Here is a 12523-nt window from a genome sequence, read left to right on the forward strand (position 1 = left end):
GCACTCTCTTGTGCGCCCCCTCCCAAAAACGCCTTCCACCGACTCCTCCTGTCTGGCTAACTACCGCCCCATCTCTATCACCACCTTCCTTGGGAACCTCTTGGAGAAGTTGGTCTTCCCCCAACTGACCCAGCACACTGAGCTTGTCGGTTGCTTACACGACCATCAGTCTGGATTTTGAGCATCCAGAGTCTCGGAAACTGCTCTCCTGAACACTCGTGAATAACTGCTTGCATCGCTTGACTCTAATCCTCCAGTTGTTCTCATTCTACTTGATCTCTTCTCTGCATTTGACAAGGTCAGCCACTGCATCCTCATAAAACGACTCCACAATACCCTAGGTATCTCGAGGCGGGCACCGGACTTGCTGACTTCCTTCCTTCATGACCGTCCTTCTAGGTTATTCTTGGCTCCTTCTCCTCCCCCACCTCTATCTCCACCTGCAGCATCATCCAGGGCTCCAGACCTTCTCCTTGGCTTTTTAATGTCTATCTTGCTCTGCTTGCAAACCTAATTTCCACTTTCTCCACTCACTTTCAGTGTTATTCAGATGACACACAACTCTTATTCAAACTTCCCTCTGATACTCTCCTTACTTCTTCCATCATTCCTGACTGCCTATCTGCCATCCAGTCCTGGTGTGCCTCCAATGATCTCTGCCTCAATGCCAGCAAGACTGAGATCCTTCCCATTGACACAACTCCGTCTAAGAGGTAAGCGTTTTGCCGTATCCACACGCTCGGGTTAAATCCTTTTCCAACCCCGTTATGCGCACTGTGACTTTATCCACCGTGACCACCATAGGCCTCTCCAGTAGTTGCCAGGCCAAGCTGCATGTGATCGCGCACTTTCTCCATAGTCACCTTTTAGACACCTTGAGTACACCACTACAAGGCACAGCAAAGGGCTCATAATTACCTCCTTGATTCACCGCGGACCGCTGTCCCTCCACTGCAAGTATTGCAGTGATCCACCTGGCATTTTTCACGCAATTTCACGGATTCATTTTTTGAATGGTAATGTCCTCCACCATCCGTTAATGGTCACTGACCTACCACCATCTAGGATTGACACTCCACCAGCCTAAATAATCAGGCATCACTACCATTATTATCGGAATTGTCATGGACCAACCGCCATCTATGATTGATACTCCACCAGCTTAAATAACCAGGCATCTCTACCATTATTATCTGAATTGTCACGCACCAAACAGTATCCAACGGACAATGCTTCCTTTATCAGATTCTGCTGTCTGACGTTGCAGACCGCCCCCAGCCGTACTAACTACCAGCAGCTGGACTACACTAAACCTTTTGCCATGTCGTGTACGAAATAACCCTGGTAGGTCACCATCTTTTGCAGTTTCCATTCACTGGCACCAGTAGATCACCATTTTAACTAATTCCAGTTTTTAACCCTTAGGAACAAGTTCTTCCTCTGCAACAGCGTCTAGACCATAAATCTTTGTCCTGAAGACAGTTTGGTGCCCCAGAGCAGCGCTACTCAATCTTAACAGCCACTGCTCCTGTCTACCACGCACCGAACCAGAAACACCATCAATTAATGTGTCGACAATGTTAGCGTATTGCTACATGATTTGTTTTCAGCAATACAAGAAATAATTGTCACTTTTGCTACTAACCCACTCCCATGTATACCACGATGTATTTTGATATGCATACTAAACGTGCTACCTAAAGGCACTTGCCTATTTATGTATTCATGTCTCTCATGTTATGTCGAATTAAACTTGTTCCTGTTGATAAACTGAACCATACTTTTTAGCTCTTGCTGATCTCTATCTGAGCTAGCAAGTATCTAGCTCAACTGCTACTAGTTAGGTTACCTCCCCACCCACGCCCATGACTAGGGTAGCCTTTGACTCTAACCCTTCTTTTTCTACTCTTATCTAACCCTCTAGAGCCAGGCCCCCTCACAAAAAAGAGGGTTCTCCCCCATTGTTTTTCATCCCCTAGGACAACCCTTTGATTCATGGATGCGCTAGGGTTGCAATTACTCACCGACCCCTGGCGCACTTCGGACCAAACTTCGGCAGTCGAGTCCACTTCGGTTGCAGGTTCAAATGCGGCAATACTGCTGCTGTGCAGCTTTCAGCAGCGAAGTTACAGTGCTGATTCCCCAATGGGACAGTGGCGATTTCTCTGCTCCTGGTGGATGGGTCAGACCAGTTCCACTGTAGCAGGCTTCAGGGCACAGAGGGGAACAGCTGCAAGGCACCTGCAAAGTTTGTCACCACGGCTGGGCGACACAGTAACCGCGTGTACTCCGGTTCGGGCGTGCTCTCTTTACTCCAGACCTGGGAATGCCAAGTGTAAGAAATCCGGCTTGAGAGTGCCATGAACACAGAGATTGCAATGGGCCAAGTTTCAAGTATCTCCTCAAAACGGCAGCAGTATAAGAGCAAAGGTCATGCGCAAGCTGGTGAGCCCACTGGTTGGCCCAGGGACACTTCCGAGAAGGCTTACTTGCATGGTTTGATGAAGGTGCCGAGAATAGTTAGTCCCACTATTCTAATGGGTCGAAGTGCCTTCGCAGACCTTCTAGTTTGATCAGATGCAGAGGGGTCCACAGGGACAACAGCTTGCTCAGGGTGTCAAACCTTCCAGTGGGTCACCAGCAGTCCCTCGACTGGGCTTCATAGTTTCTGGCTACTTGGATTCTATCCTTCGTTCAGTGAGAACTCAAGAGATCGGCATGGTATGGGTGTAAGCCTTCTCTTATCCAGAATTTCCTTTGCGCCAAAACGAAGAGCAACCAATGGGAGATCTGCTCACATACAGGCACACCATACATGGACCAAACATGGACCACAGTGGTCCCAGGCATTCACAGCACATCAGACTCTGCGGCACCCAGGATGTGTTTTGTAACCACACATTCCAACACACATCCTGGAAGCACACACACAAGGTATGCAGAAGCCAGCGAAAGCTTGGCGTTTCGTGGAGGAATGCATGCCCAAATAAGGACTGACCCGGGTTGGCTTGACCTGGGGAAGGTGAAGGGGCAAGATGGCCAAAGGACAGGACAAAGAACCTTGTGGCATGGCCATTTTGTAGCCAGGCCACCTATTCGTACCAAACGTGGTAAGTGCGGTTTACCGGCAGGAAAGGGTTAAATATTGATGAAAAGAGAAGCTGCCACCAGCCCTGTCCAAAGCACATCTGCACTTCTCCCAAATAATCCTTTGAGAGCATCTAGGGCCTTTAGAAATGACAGGAAGACTCAAGTGAACTATACTGTAAGGTACATTGTGCACTTGCAAAATGTTGAAAAAAAGTTGCAACATTGACAAGGACTAAGGGAAACAAAGTCTCCCAGTACTGACTGTCCTTAAGGGCATGTCAGTTTCCCCATAATAAAGTGAGCGAAAAACCCAGGGGAGTGGAGCTGAAGGCTGTGCTCCACTAGCAAAGTCAGACTATGGTGTATAACAGCAGCAACAAGTTGGGGGGGGGGGTACACAACTGGAGGAAAAATTACACATAAAATGGAAATCTTTCCTAACACCTTGCCAAGAAGGCCCACTTTTAACTCCACTTCCTCAAAGGAATCCTTCCTTTCCTCACTTCCCCCCAGAAGCTCTATGTCTCTAGAGCTCTGGTACGCTCCAGACTGGACTACTGCAACAGCGTCTTCCTTAATCTACCCTCCTACTCTCTATGTCTCCTCCAGCTTATCTAGAATAGGGCGGCGAGTCTTATCCTTGGCCTCAAGCCCAGAGACTGTATCTCTCCAGCCCTAAAATCTCTCCATTTTCTCCCGATTTGAGCAAGGATCGAATTCAAATCCCTCTGCATCATCCATAAGGCTGTCTGGGGCCGGGGACCATGCTATTTACATTTTGCTCTCATCAAATACTCTCTCTCCACATCTTTACGCTCCTCCTTGTGTGTTAATCGCTTCTCCAAACAACGAGCTAGTGGCTTATCTCTATCCTCAGCTGGCTCCCTCCTCTGGAACAGCCTCCCCCTTTCTCTCTGCCTTGAGCCGGATCTCCTCAAATTCCGGAAGCTTCTCAAGACTTTCTTTTTCTCTACCTCCTTCCCCTCCCACTCCCTTGCTAAACGCCACAGTAGCTGAGATTGGTGACCTTATGTATCCTTCTGGTCCTGGTCTTCCACCGCTCCCCCACCCGTCTTCAGCCTCTGACCACTCCCAGCACTTGCCTTTGGGCGCCCAGTGCCTGTGCTATCTCACAGGTCTGCACTTATAGCAGTGGCAGTTGACCATTCTCACCAAGTGACCTCCTAGAACTCACCCCACTTCCCTCCTCCCTTCTTTGGCTCTGCACTTACACGCTCTGAATGCTCATATGGCCTTTCTTCATTCTTCATTGTTGTTATATTTGCCTTCATTCTTCGTTGTTGTTATATTTGCCTTCATTCTTCATTGTTGTTATATTTGCCTTCATTCTTCATTGTTGTTATATTTGCCTTTCGCTCCCATGTTCCCTCCCTGTTGCTCTGTGGGGGCTTTGATACACAATATACTTATGTATAAGCGCCTTACAAATGCACAATAAATAACATAAATAAATACAATGGAGATTAGAAACATCTAACACAGATGCTGCCTCTTCTCTATGTGGCATAAATGGATCCACAAATAACATAGCCTCCCCAGACCCCTAGAACAGTGATAAACATAAGCACGGGTACCATGGTCACATCATTCAAAGAGAAATGTATGAATTTACCTAGCCCCAATATGACCTCTCCCAATTTCTGTGAGACACAGATTAGTTTTCCTAGATCTAACATTCAATCCTCTTCTCTATGGAGTATTGATGAAAGTTACCTACAAGTATGGCGGCAGCCCCCTCTTAACATAGGAAACCTACTTTAGCATCTCTGGACTCTCAATGCAAATGCATTAATCAAGGTCAGACCAAAGGAACTGCAAAAGTCTGTCAGCCAACATTGCAGACGAATGAGGGACAGAACTGCATGCCTGGGATCTATGTCCTAGACCCCTTCTCTCTAACTTCCAACTCACTGTCTGATTCTGTTTCGGTTTCCCTATCATCCCCTGATTTCTCTTCCAACCACAGTCCTTCTCTCCCCTTTGCTCCATCCTATTCCCACCTCCTTCTTTCTTTTTTTTCTCTCCCCTATAATGCTTTGAAGCAGCCAGAAAGCCAATTAACACTCTATACAAGAAAGATACATACGTTGATGGGTTTCACCAGATTCCACATAGTTGGCTCCTGCTCTATGTGACGTTTTGACATATATGGTTTTGACCACATATACAGTATTGCAAAATTATCCCCTCCTTCCACTGGGACATTGCTAGGTTATCCAATCCCAATTAGGTCCACTCCTTCACCCAATGGCCACTGATGAGTTTTCTCAAGCCTAATTTGTCCTTCCCCATTTCCCAAAGGACACTGATGGGTTTAACTATGTCAACCCTTCCATAAGGCATTGATGGCTCTTGCTTCACTTAACACGCCCGACCCCCATTTGATGGGAGATGGCTTGATACTTGTTATCACTGACCAAGTCTTGCTCACTCTGGCTGGCAACATGGCAGGACAATCTCACTCCGGCGTGAACACTCTCACTCAGCATACCTGCTTCTACCACTCTCACCTTAGCCAGTACCATGGAACGTCTCCATCATCCAATCAGTGATAGAAGCCAGGTCTCAGTCAACTTGGATGGCAACAGGAGAGTGACACAGAGCCTGGCTGGGATCAGGGAAAGTCACCCTCACCCTGCACCCTGGCTGCCGAGAGGCACATCCACAATGGTGGGACCCAGGTAGACCACACTTGTTCTTGCTAGCTTTGGGCAAGTCTCATTCACCTTCTGGATGGCACTTGGCAAGGCCTTACACTAACACTGGCAGCCACTAGGGTAAACACGTGACTCCATAGCTTGAACCAGGCAGTTACCACTCTACTTTGCTGATGTAGATTTTACTCACTCTGACAGCCAGAGAAAGCCACCACTCACTATGTTGCCACCAGTGCATGTCCCAGCTGACTGGGATCGAGGTAGACCTCACTCTTCCTTGAGGCACTTGGATAATAATCCCTCAGCCTGTTGGCACCATGCCTGATCTCACTCACCTTGGCTGCTCCAAGAGCAGATCTCTCTCACACTAGCTTGACTTAGGACATGCCTTGCTCACTTTTGCTAGCACAAGGCCAGATCCCACTCACCCTGGCTTGAGTTTTGTGCAAAGCAGTAGGTCACTGAAGAGGAAAAGATGGCGCAACCTGCGGTTTCCGTCTGAAACATCAGTGAGGAATCCGTCCTTCACCAGGCAGCGTTTCTGGAGGAAAACCAGAGGGAGAAATGGAATCATCAGCAGCCAAGATTTCGAGTTCAAAATAACACATACAAAGATTTCAAATTACAGAATGCAGAATGCAGGTGAATTTGAGGGGCTCTAGTGTGATGGGTCTCCTTGCAGTAACACTTCATTATCCCATTGTTTTCCTCCTTTGGTTCTTGTCCTAAAGACTGCATTATGTTTATTTATTTTCCATTTTGTTCTACCTAAGAAACACAATGTTCTACTTCTATAAATTAAATTCTGAGCGGTTAATGGTGTTCTAAAAACATTTGGGGCCATTTTCATGCATGGGGTGCTATTCTACATTTGTTTTCAAATAAAAGATTATTAGAGCAATACATATGCTTTGCATGAAGTAGGATTTCAATACTTAGACACACTTTAGTTTGAGCTTTAAAATGATGGTGACCTTTAAGAATGTTAAAAGATTTTGACCTGCAACCCAGGAATTTGGAGAGGAAAAGGAACACCTGCCTCCCCTCCTACTGACCTCATCAAAGATGACACTTGGTGTGGCAATATCCAAGACACCCTCCTGAATAAAATTCTTTGGCCTCACCCCCATCCTCCTCCCCCTTTCAACATTTGCCCTATCACCTACCTGAAACAACTAAGCTTATCAAAGGCCTCAAACCGTCACGCTGCAAAGGAGACCTTTGACCTGCTACAGCCATCAAAGACTGCAGAAGCCCTATCACCCATCACCAGTGCCATTATCAACTCATCCTTTACATCTTGTTTCCGTACCCACCATTCTCAAAGAAGCCTGGATCTAACCCTCCTTAAAAAGCCCTCACTTGATCCATCCATTCCTTCCAACTACCGTCTCATCATCATCCTCCAAAATATCCTAGACTGTGCAGCCTATCTCCAGATACAAGACTATCTGGAGCAACACAAAATCCTCAGCTTACGCCGGTCCGGCTTCCACCCAGGTTACAGAACTGAATCCACCCTGCTAGACCTGAAGAATCAGCTAGACGACATAAGAGACTCTGTGAAATCCGCCCTTCTTCTCTTACTAGACCTCTCCACTTCCTTCGATCTCTTCAACCACCAAACCCTCTGCCATCACCTTACCTTTGCTGCCAACTTCTCTCCCAAAGCCACCAACTAGATCAACTCGTTTCTCGCTAACAGGTCTGCCCGAGTCTTCGCTGGAAACTCTGTCTCTCAGCCTTCTCCAGTCTTGTGTGACATCCCAGAAGGCTCCTGTGTCTTACCTACTCTCTACAACATAAACACCCGACCCCTCTCTAACAACCTGGACTTGCACAGCATCACCAGCATGAACTGCGCAGATGACGCACAAATCCTCCTCCCCCTCACTGGCAACTATCTTCAAGACTCCATTACTTCAACTCCGTCTATCAGACCATCTAAGTCTGGAAGGCATCCATCAGCTCTGCCTCAACGACGACAAGACTGCAATCCTCATCATTAGCACCCAAACCCTTCTCTCTAAACTCAACCCTGCCTATCAAGCCTTTACGATAGATGGATTCTCTAACCATGTCTCACCTGGAGTTAAAGCTTTGGCTGTTTACTTCGCCATCACCCTTAACATCACATGTCAAGTTCCCTCCATCGCATCTTCCGCTGCCCACACTGTCAAACTCATTAACAGCAGAAAACCTTTTCTTTCCACACACAACCGCCTCACTATCTCCCGCGCCATTATCGGCTCAAGACTAGACTATTGTAATGCCCTATTATCGGTGACTACAGAAAGGAACCGTACCAAATTACAGGTGGTCTATGACGTCCGCTGTGCTGCCCTTGACCTCTCCAAACGTGACCACATCACAGCAGCCAGGAAATAAGATCATTGGCTCCTGATTCATGAATGCATCAAATTTAAAGTTCTCGGCATCACTCACTGCTGCCTCTCCATTACAGCCCCTTCATACTTGTCGCACAGAATTACAAAATCCTTCTCCGCCAGACCAACATGCTTAGCCTACAGCCACCACCTGGTGATGCCAAGATTCAAGCACAGCAGAGCAGGAAGCTTCAGCTTATCAGTCACTGTGGCCTCACAATGGAACTCACTGCCACTTTCCCTGCATTTGGAACCGTTTTACAGGCCTTCAGAAAACAACTAAAATTAGGGAATGGGTCAAATGTATCTTTTATTGTGCATGAATAACTTGGTCCAAAGAAGTATTTCTCACAAAAACATTTCTGTTTTACAGTTGAACATATTTTTACTCATTTATAAAATATTCCCATTGGGAATGGGATTTATGTTTTTACTCCCTAAAAGATCATTTTACTCCCAACTGTCAAAAATAGGGAGTAAAATATTCCCACGTCGAAATCTTATCTGGAGCACTGAGTATTACTATTCTATTCTTTGCCAGATATAACATATGTTGGGCTATTATCTATTATACTTTTGTGGCATCCTCAGTTTTTGTCAACTGAATCCGATTCAACTCGTGACACCACATGTGAGTGGTCAGAAATGTGAAGCGGACACAAAGTGGCAGTGTTTTCAACATCAGACATATTTATTAAAAATAAAATAGTTGGATAACGGCCTCTCTAACCCTATCCTAAAGAGAGATTCCCTACCTCGGAAACTAAAACTAAAGATCAGTCTGTGTCTCATCGTCAAAATTATATGCACTGTCCTTGTATCCAAAACATACTAATCTGACCATTACACTAGAAATGAACAATTAGAAGTGTAAGGAAAGTGTCTTTGATTTAAGCTTGACCAAAAAGTGTTCAAAATTAAAGCAAGTAGATACATCCAACGAAAATAGTCGCTTGCAAGGAGAAGTCCTTGGATCCAGAGGGTGGTTCCCTTCCCCTGGATTATCTCACGATGGCGAAAGTGTCGTCCGGCGGTAACCCTGCCGGTGCTACATGTGGGTTGACGCCGGACTCGTAACATTTTATTGGCACCTAGCTTCCCGGTGCCACAGGGCCATTACAAGTCCCGGAGGACCGGGAGCTAGGTGCTAGTAAAATGTTAGTCCCCATTCCCATGGAGTCCAGTAGGACTCCATGGGAATGGGTTCACGGAAGTGCCGCCACCGTTCCTAACGGTGCTGCCGCTTCTGTGAAGAGTCTGCCTACCGTGGCTACTGCGCCCGGCAGGGTCAGACCTGGCGGGCGCAGTGGCTCCGGTAGGCAAACTCGTAGTTTGCCGGTCCGGAAACAAGGGTGCTGGTGAGCTTACCGGCACGCTTGTTTCCGAACCGGAAAACTTGTAATGAGGCCCACTGACTCCTTAAGCATGGCAAAAATGTCTCTTTCACACAATAACTTCTTAAGGATTGCAAAACTGTCTCTTTCACACAACAGCTTCCTTAGGATGACATAAGTGTCTCTCTTAAACAGCAGCTTCTTAAAAATGGCAAAAGTGTCTCTTTCACACAACAGCCTCTTTGGTTCCTTAAACCTAGTTCATGAAGTTTCTGTGCAACCAATAAGTCCCACACCATTCAGCTCTTTCTAGGTTTATTTCCACTGAGTTCACAAACCAAAGGGGTCTTATTCGCAGTGAAATGTTTCACATAGGATTCTCTTCAACTTCTTTGATGTTTCAGCAGAATATCTAATATACTTGTCCATCAGAAATCCTCCTGTGAACTCTTTTGGTCTTTGCTTATACCCTTCCACCAAGTATTTTGATTTCCACAGGAAAAAGGTCTTCGTTTAGTTTGCCAACTTCCACTTACCTGTTCCTTAGAGTCTCTGGTATGCTTGTTTTCCCATAGCTATTTGCAAAAGTAAGTTTCTTTCTATAACTTTAGTGGACTTCCTGGTATACTCCTCTGCCAGGAATCCTTTAGTAGGTTCATCATATCCCCTGGTATACTCTCCTGCCAGGTATCTTCCTACAATGTAAATGTGCTTATTCAACTTCACCTTGCCTGGTGTTCTGACTGCCAGGGCTTCCTTGCATCAAGTTCTTAGATCCCCTAGTATACTCTCCTACCAGGTATCTTTTTACAATGTCTTATTCTTCCATGTATTTCAAATGGATTACCTGGTGTATTCCCTTGCTAGGAATTCCCCTCTGGGGTCTTGCAGATCCCCTACTAAGCTGCTTTGCCAGGTATCTTTCACCCAGAGGCTCACTGCCTGATATGCTTCTTTCATCAGGACTTCTTTTAATGTTCTCACTGTCTTTCAGTATAGCACAGTTGTATTTCTTCACTGTCTATACTTCTTTGGCTTGAGGCACAACTTGTTCCAACTTTCCCCGCGTTGACATCCCATATATGGAGACTTGTTCAAGTTCTGTATTTCAACTCCTTCATTAACATTCATCTGCTTGTGATAACACTTTCTCCAACTTTCCCCATACTGGCATCTCATACATGGGGATCTGTGCAAATTCTGCCCTTGTATTTCACTGGTCAGTATTTAAAACAAGTTCTTAATTGCTCACATGCCTGTTGGTATGCCCCGGTGTCCCCAACATCTCTGGGCAGACTCACCGGTATCTGGCATAAACTGCAAAATCTCTGCTCGAGGATTTCCAGTATGATGGAAGCAAAGGAGGACAGTTCAGGGCAGATAAAAACTATTAATCTGCAATCACCTTATTCATCAGATCTCACCTTTGATGGGTTCAGCACCTGCCATTACCATGGAGTCCTACATCACAGCCAGAAGACATATCCATGTAAGAGACTGGAAGACAGACAATACCCAGAAGAATCCTTCCTTGGGACTAAGGTATTTGGGAACCTTTAGGAGGAGAAAGTGGGCAAGTTCTACAAACAAGACAAGCTTGCTGACAACCTCAAATGGAATAGCGCAGTGCTAAACCCCACTACCGATCCACGGCAGGGCAAGACGACCCATCCTCAAGGGCAGATGCATGCTGCCCTCCCTTCAGAGCAAGACAAGTGCCACGAACGTCTCAGTCCCCTCGGTGCTCTCAATCATCAAGAAGGGCTGACTCAGACTTCCCAGACCCTTCCAGATATAAGCCCTCATATCTCTGCAGAGCCTCTGGACAATGTGAAGAAGATAAAACAGCAAGAAGAACTGAAGGTTCTTCATCGGAAGTGAGTCATTCGGGATGTTCCATCGCTGGGGAGGTGGAGTGGGTGTTACTCAATCGTGATTTTCATCCCCAAGAACTGCTCATCAACCTGAAGGAGGTGATTGACTTTGTGGAGAAAACTCCCTCCAAATTGTAGACATTGCAGTGGATAATTGCCCCTTCTCTAAAAAAGGAACTGGCTAGCATCCCTGCATTTGATTGATGCACAACTCCACACCACAGTCCACTCCCCCCCATCATCGCTTTCTATGGTTTTCAGTAGGTCTCAAGCAGTATCCTTTTGTGGGTCTTCCCTTTGGCCTCAAATAGACCGCTGGCGTTTTCACCAAGACCTTGGCTCTAATTTGTAGGACTGTTGCACGAGGTGGGGAGAGGATCTACCCCTACCCGGGTGATTTATGCATACAGGGGTTATCCAGGACAAGGTGGGGGAGTATGTTAACCAGACATGCAAACCTCCTAAAGCACATGGCCTCCAGATAAATATTATGAAGTCACACCTGTGTCCGACACAGAGGCTGCCATAGGTGCTGTCTTCTGCACAGACAGGAGATGTTCAGCTATTAGAAGACAGAGCTGCCCCCTTCAGGAGGACTATTCTCAACCTGTGTCAGCTCACTGACACTTTAGACAGGACTTGTCTGAGGATCCAGGACCTCATGACTGCAACAGTGTTCAGCGCTGCAACGGCTCTCTGCCACCTGTGCCTTTTGGTGTCCGATCTGCATTCGATGTGGCAGTCCTGTTCCCAAGACTTCCAGAACATGCTCCCAGTATCAGATGTGCTCAAAGTTCTGCTTCAATGGTTGCTGGTCAAGGAGGCCCTGCTGATGTGCCCACCGTTCGATCTTCCACTGCCATGACCATAAATGGCAGCGCATCGGGGTGGGGGGGGCAGCTTTGGGTTCCAATACTTGTGTCGTTTGTCACCTCAGGAAAGCAAAGTGTCCTCTAAGTACATGGAGCTAGAGGTCATTTTTCAGACTCTGTGCATGTTCCAACAAGGTGGTCCTGGTTCATACAGATAGCCCAACAGCCATGGCCTATGTGAACCATGGGCACAATATCTAGGCAGTTGGAACTGATCACCTGAGGAATGGGCCTTTGGGGAGAAACCAATCTTCTCTCATTCAGGGCAGTTCACATGGTGGGGACAGA

The 12523-nt window shown here is 46.6% G+C and overlaps 1 protein-coding gene across 1 annotated transcript in view; it reads right to left on the reverse strand.

Annotated features, from left to right (window-relative positions):
• Positions 1-12523, reverse strand: part of LOC138580811 (active breakpoint cluster region-related protein-like) — a 392929-nt gene that overhangs the window by 251970 nt on the left and 128436 nt on the right. The window contains exon 9 of the mRNA XM_069651664.1: positions 6197-6309. Within this exon, the coding sequence (XP_069507765.1) occupies positions 6197-6309 (113 nt within the window). The remainder of the gene's footprint in view (positions 1-6196; positions 6310-12523) is intronic.

The sequence above is a fragment of the Ambystoma mexicanum genome, chromosome 3p (assembly GCF_040938575.1).
Source record: "Ambystoma mexicanum isolate Mex_15411 chromosome 3p, UKY_AmexF1_1, whole genome shotgun sequence".
Lineage (NCBI taxonomy): Eukaryota > Metazoa > Chordata > Amphibia > Caudata > Ambystomatidae > Ambystoma > Ambystoma mexicanum.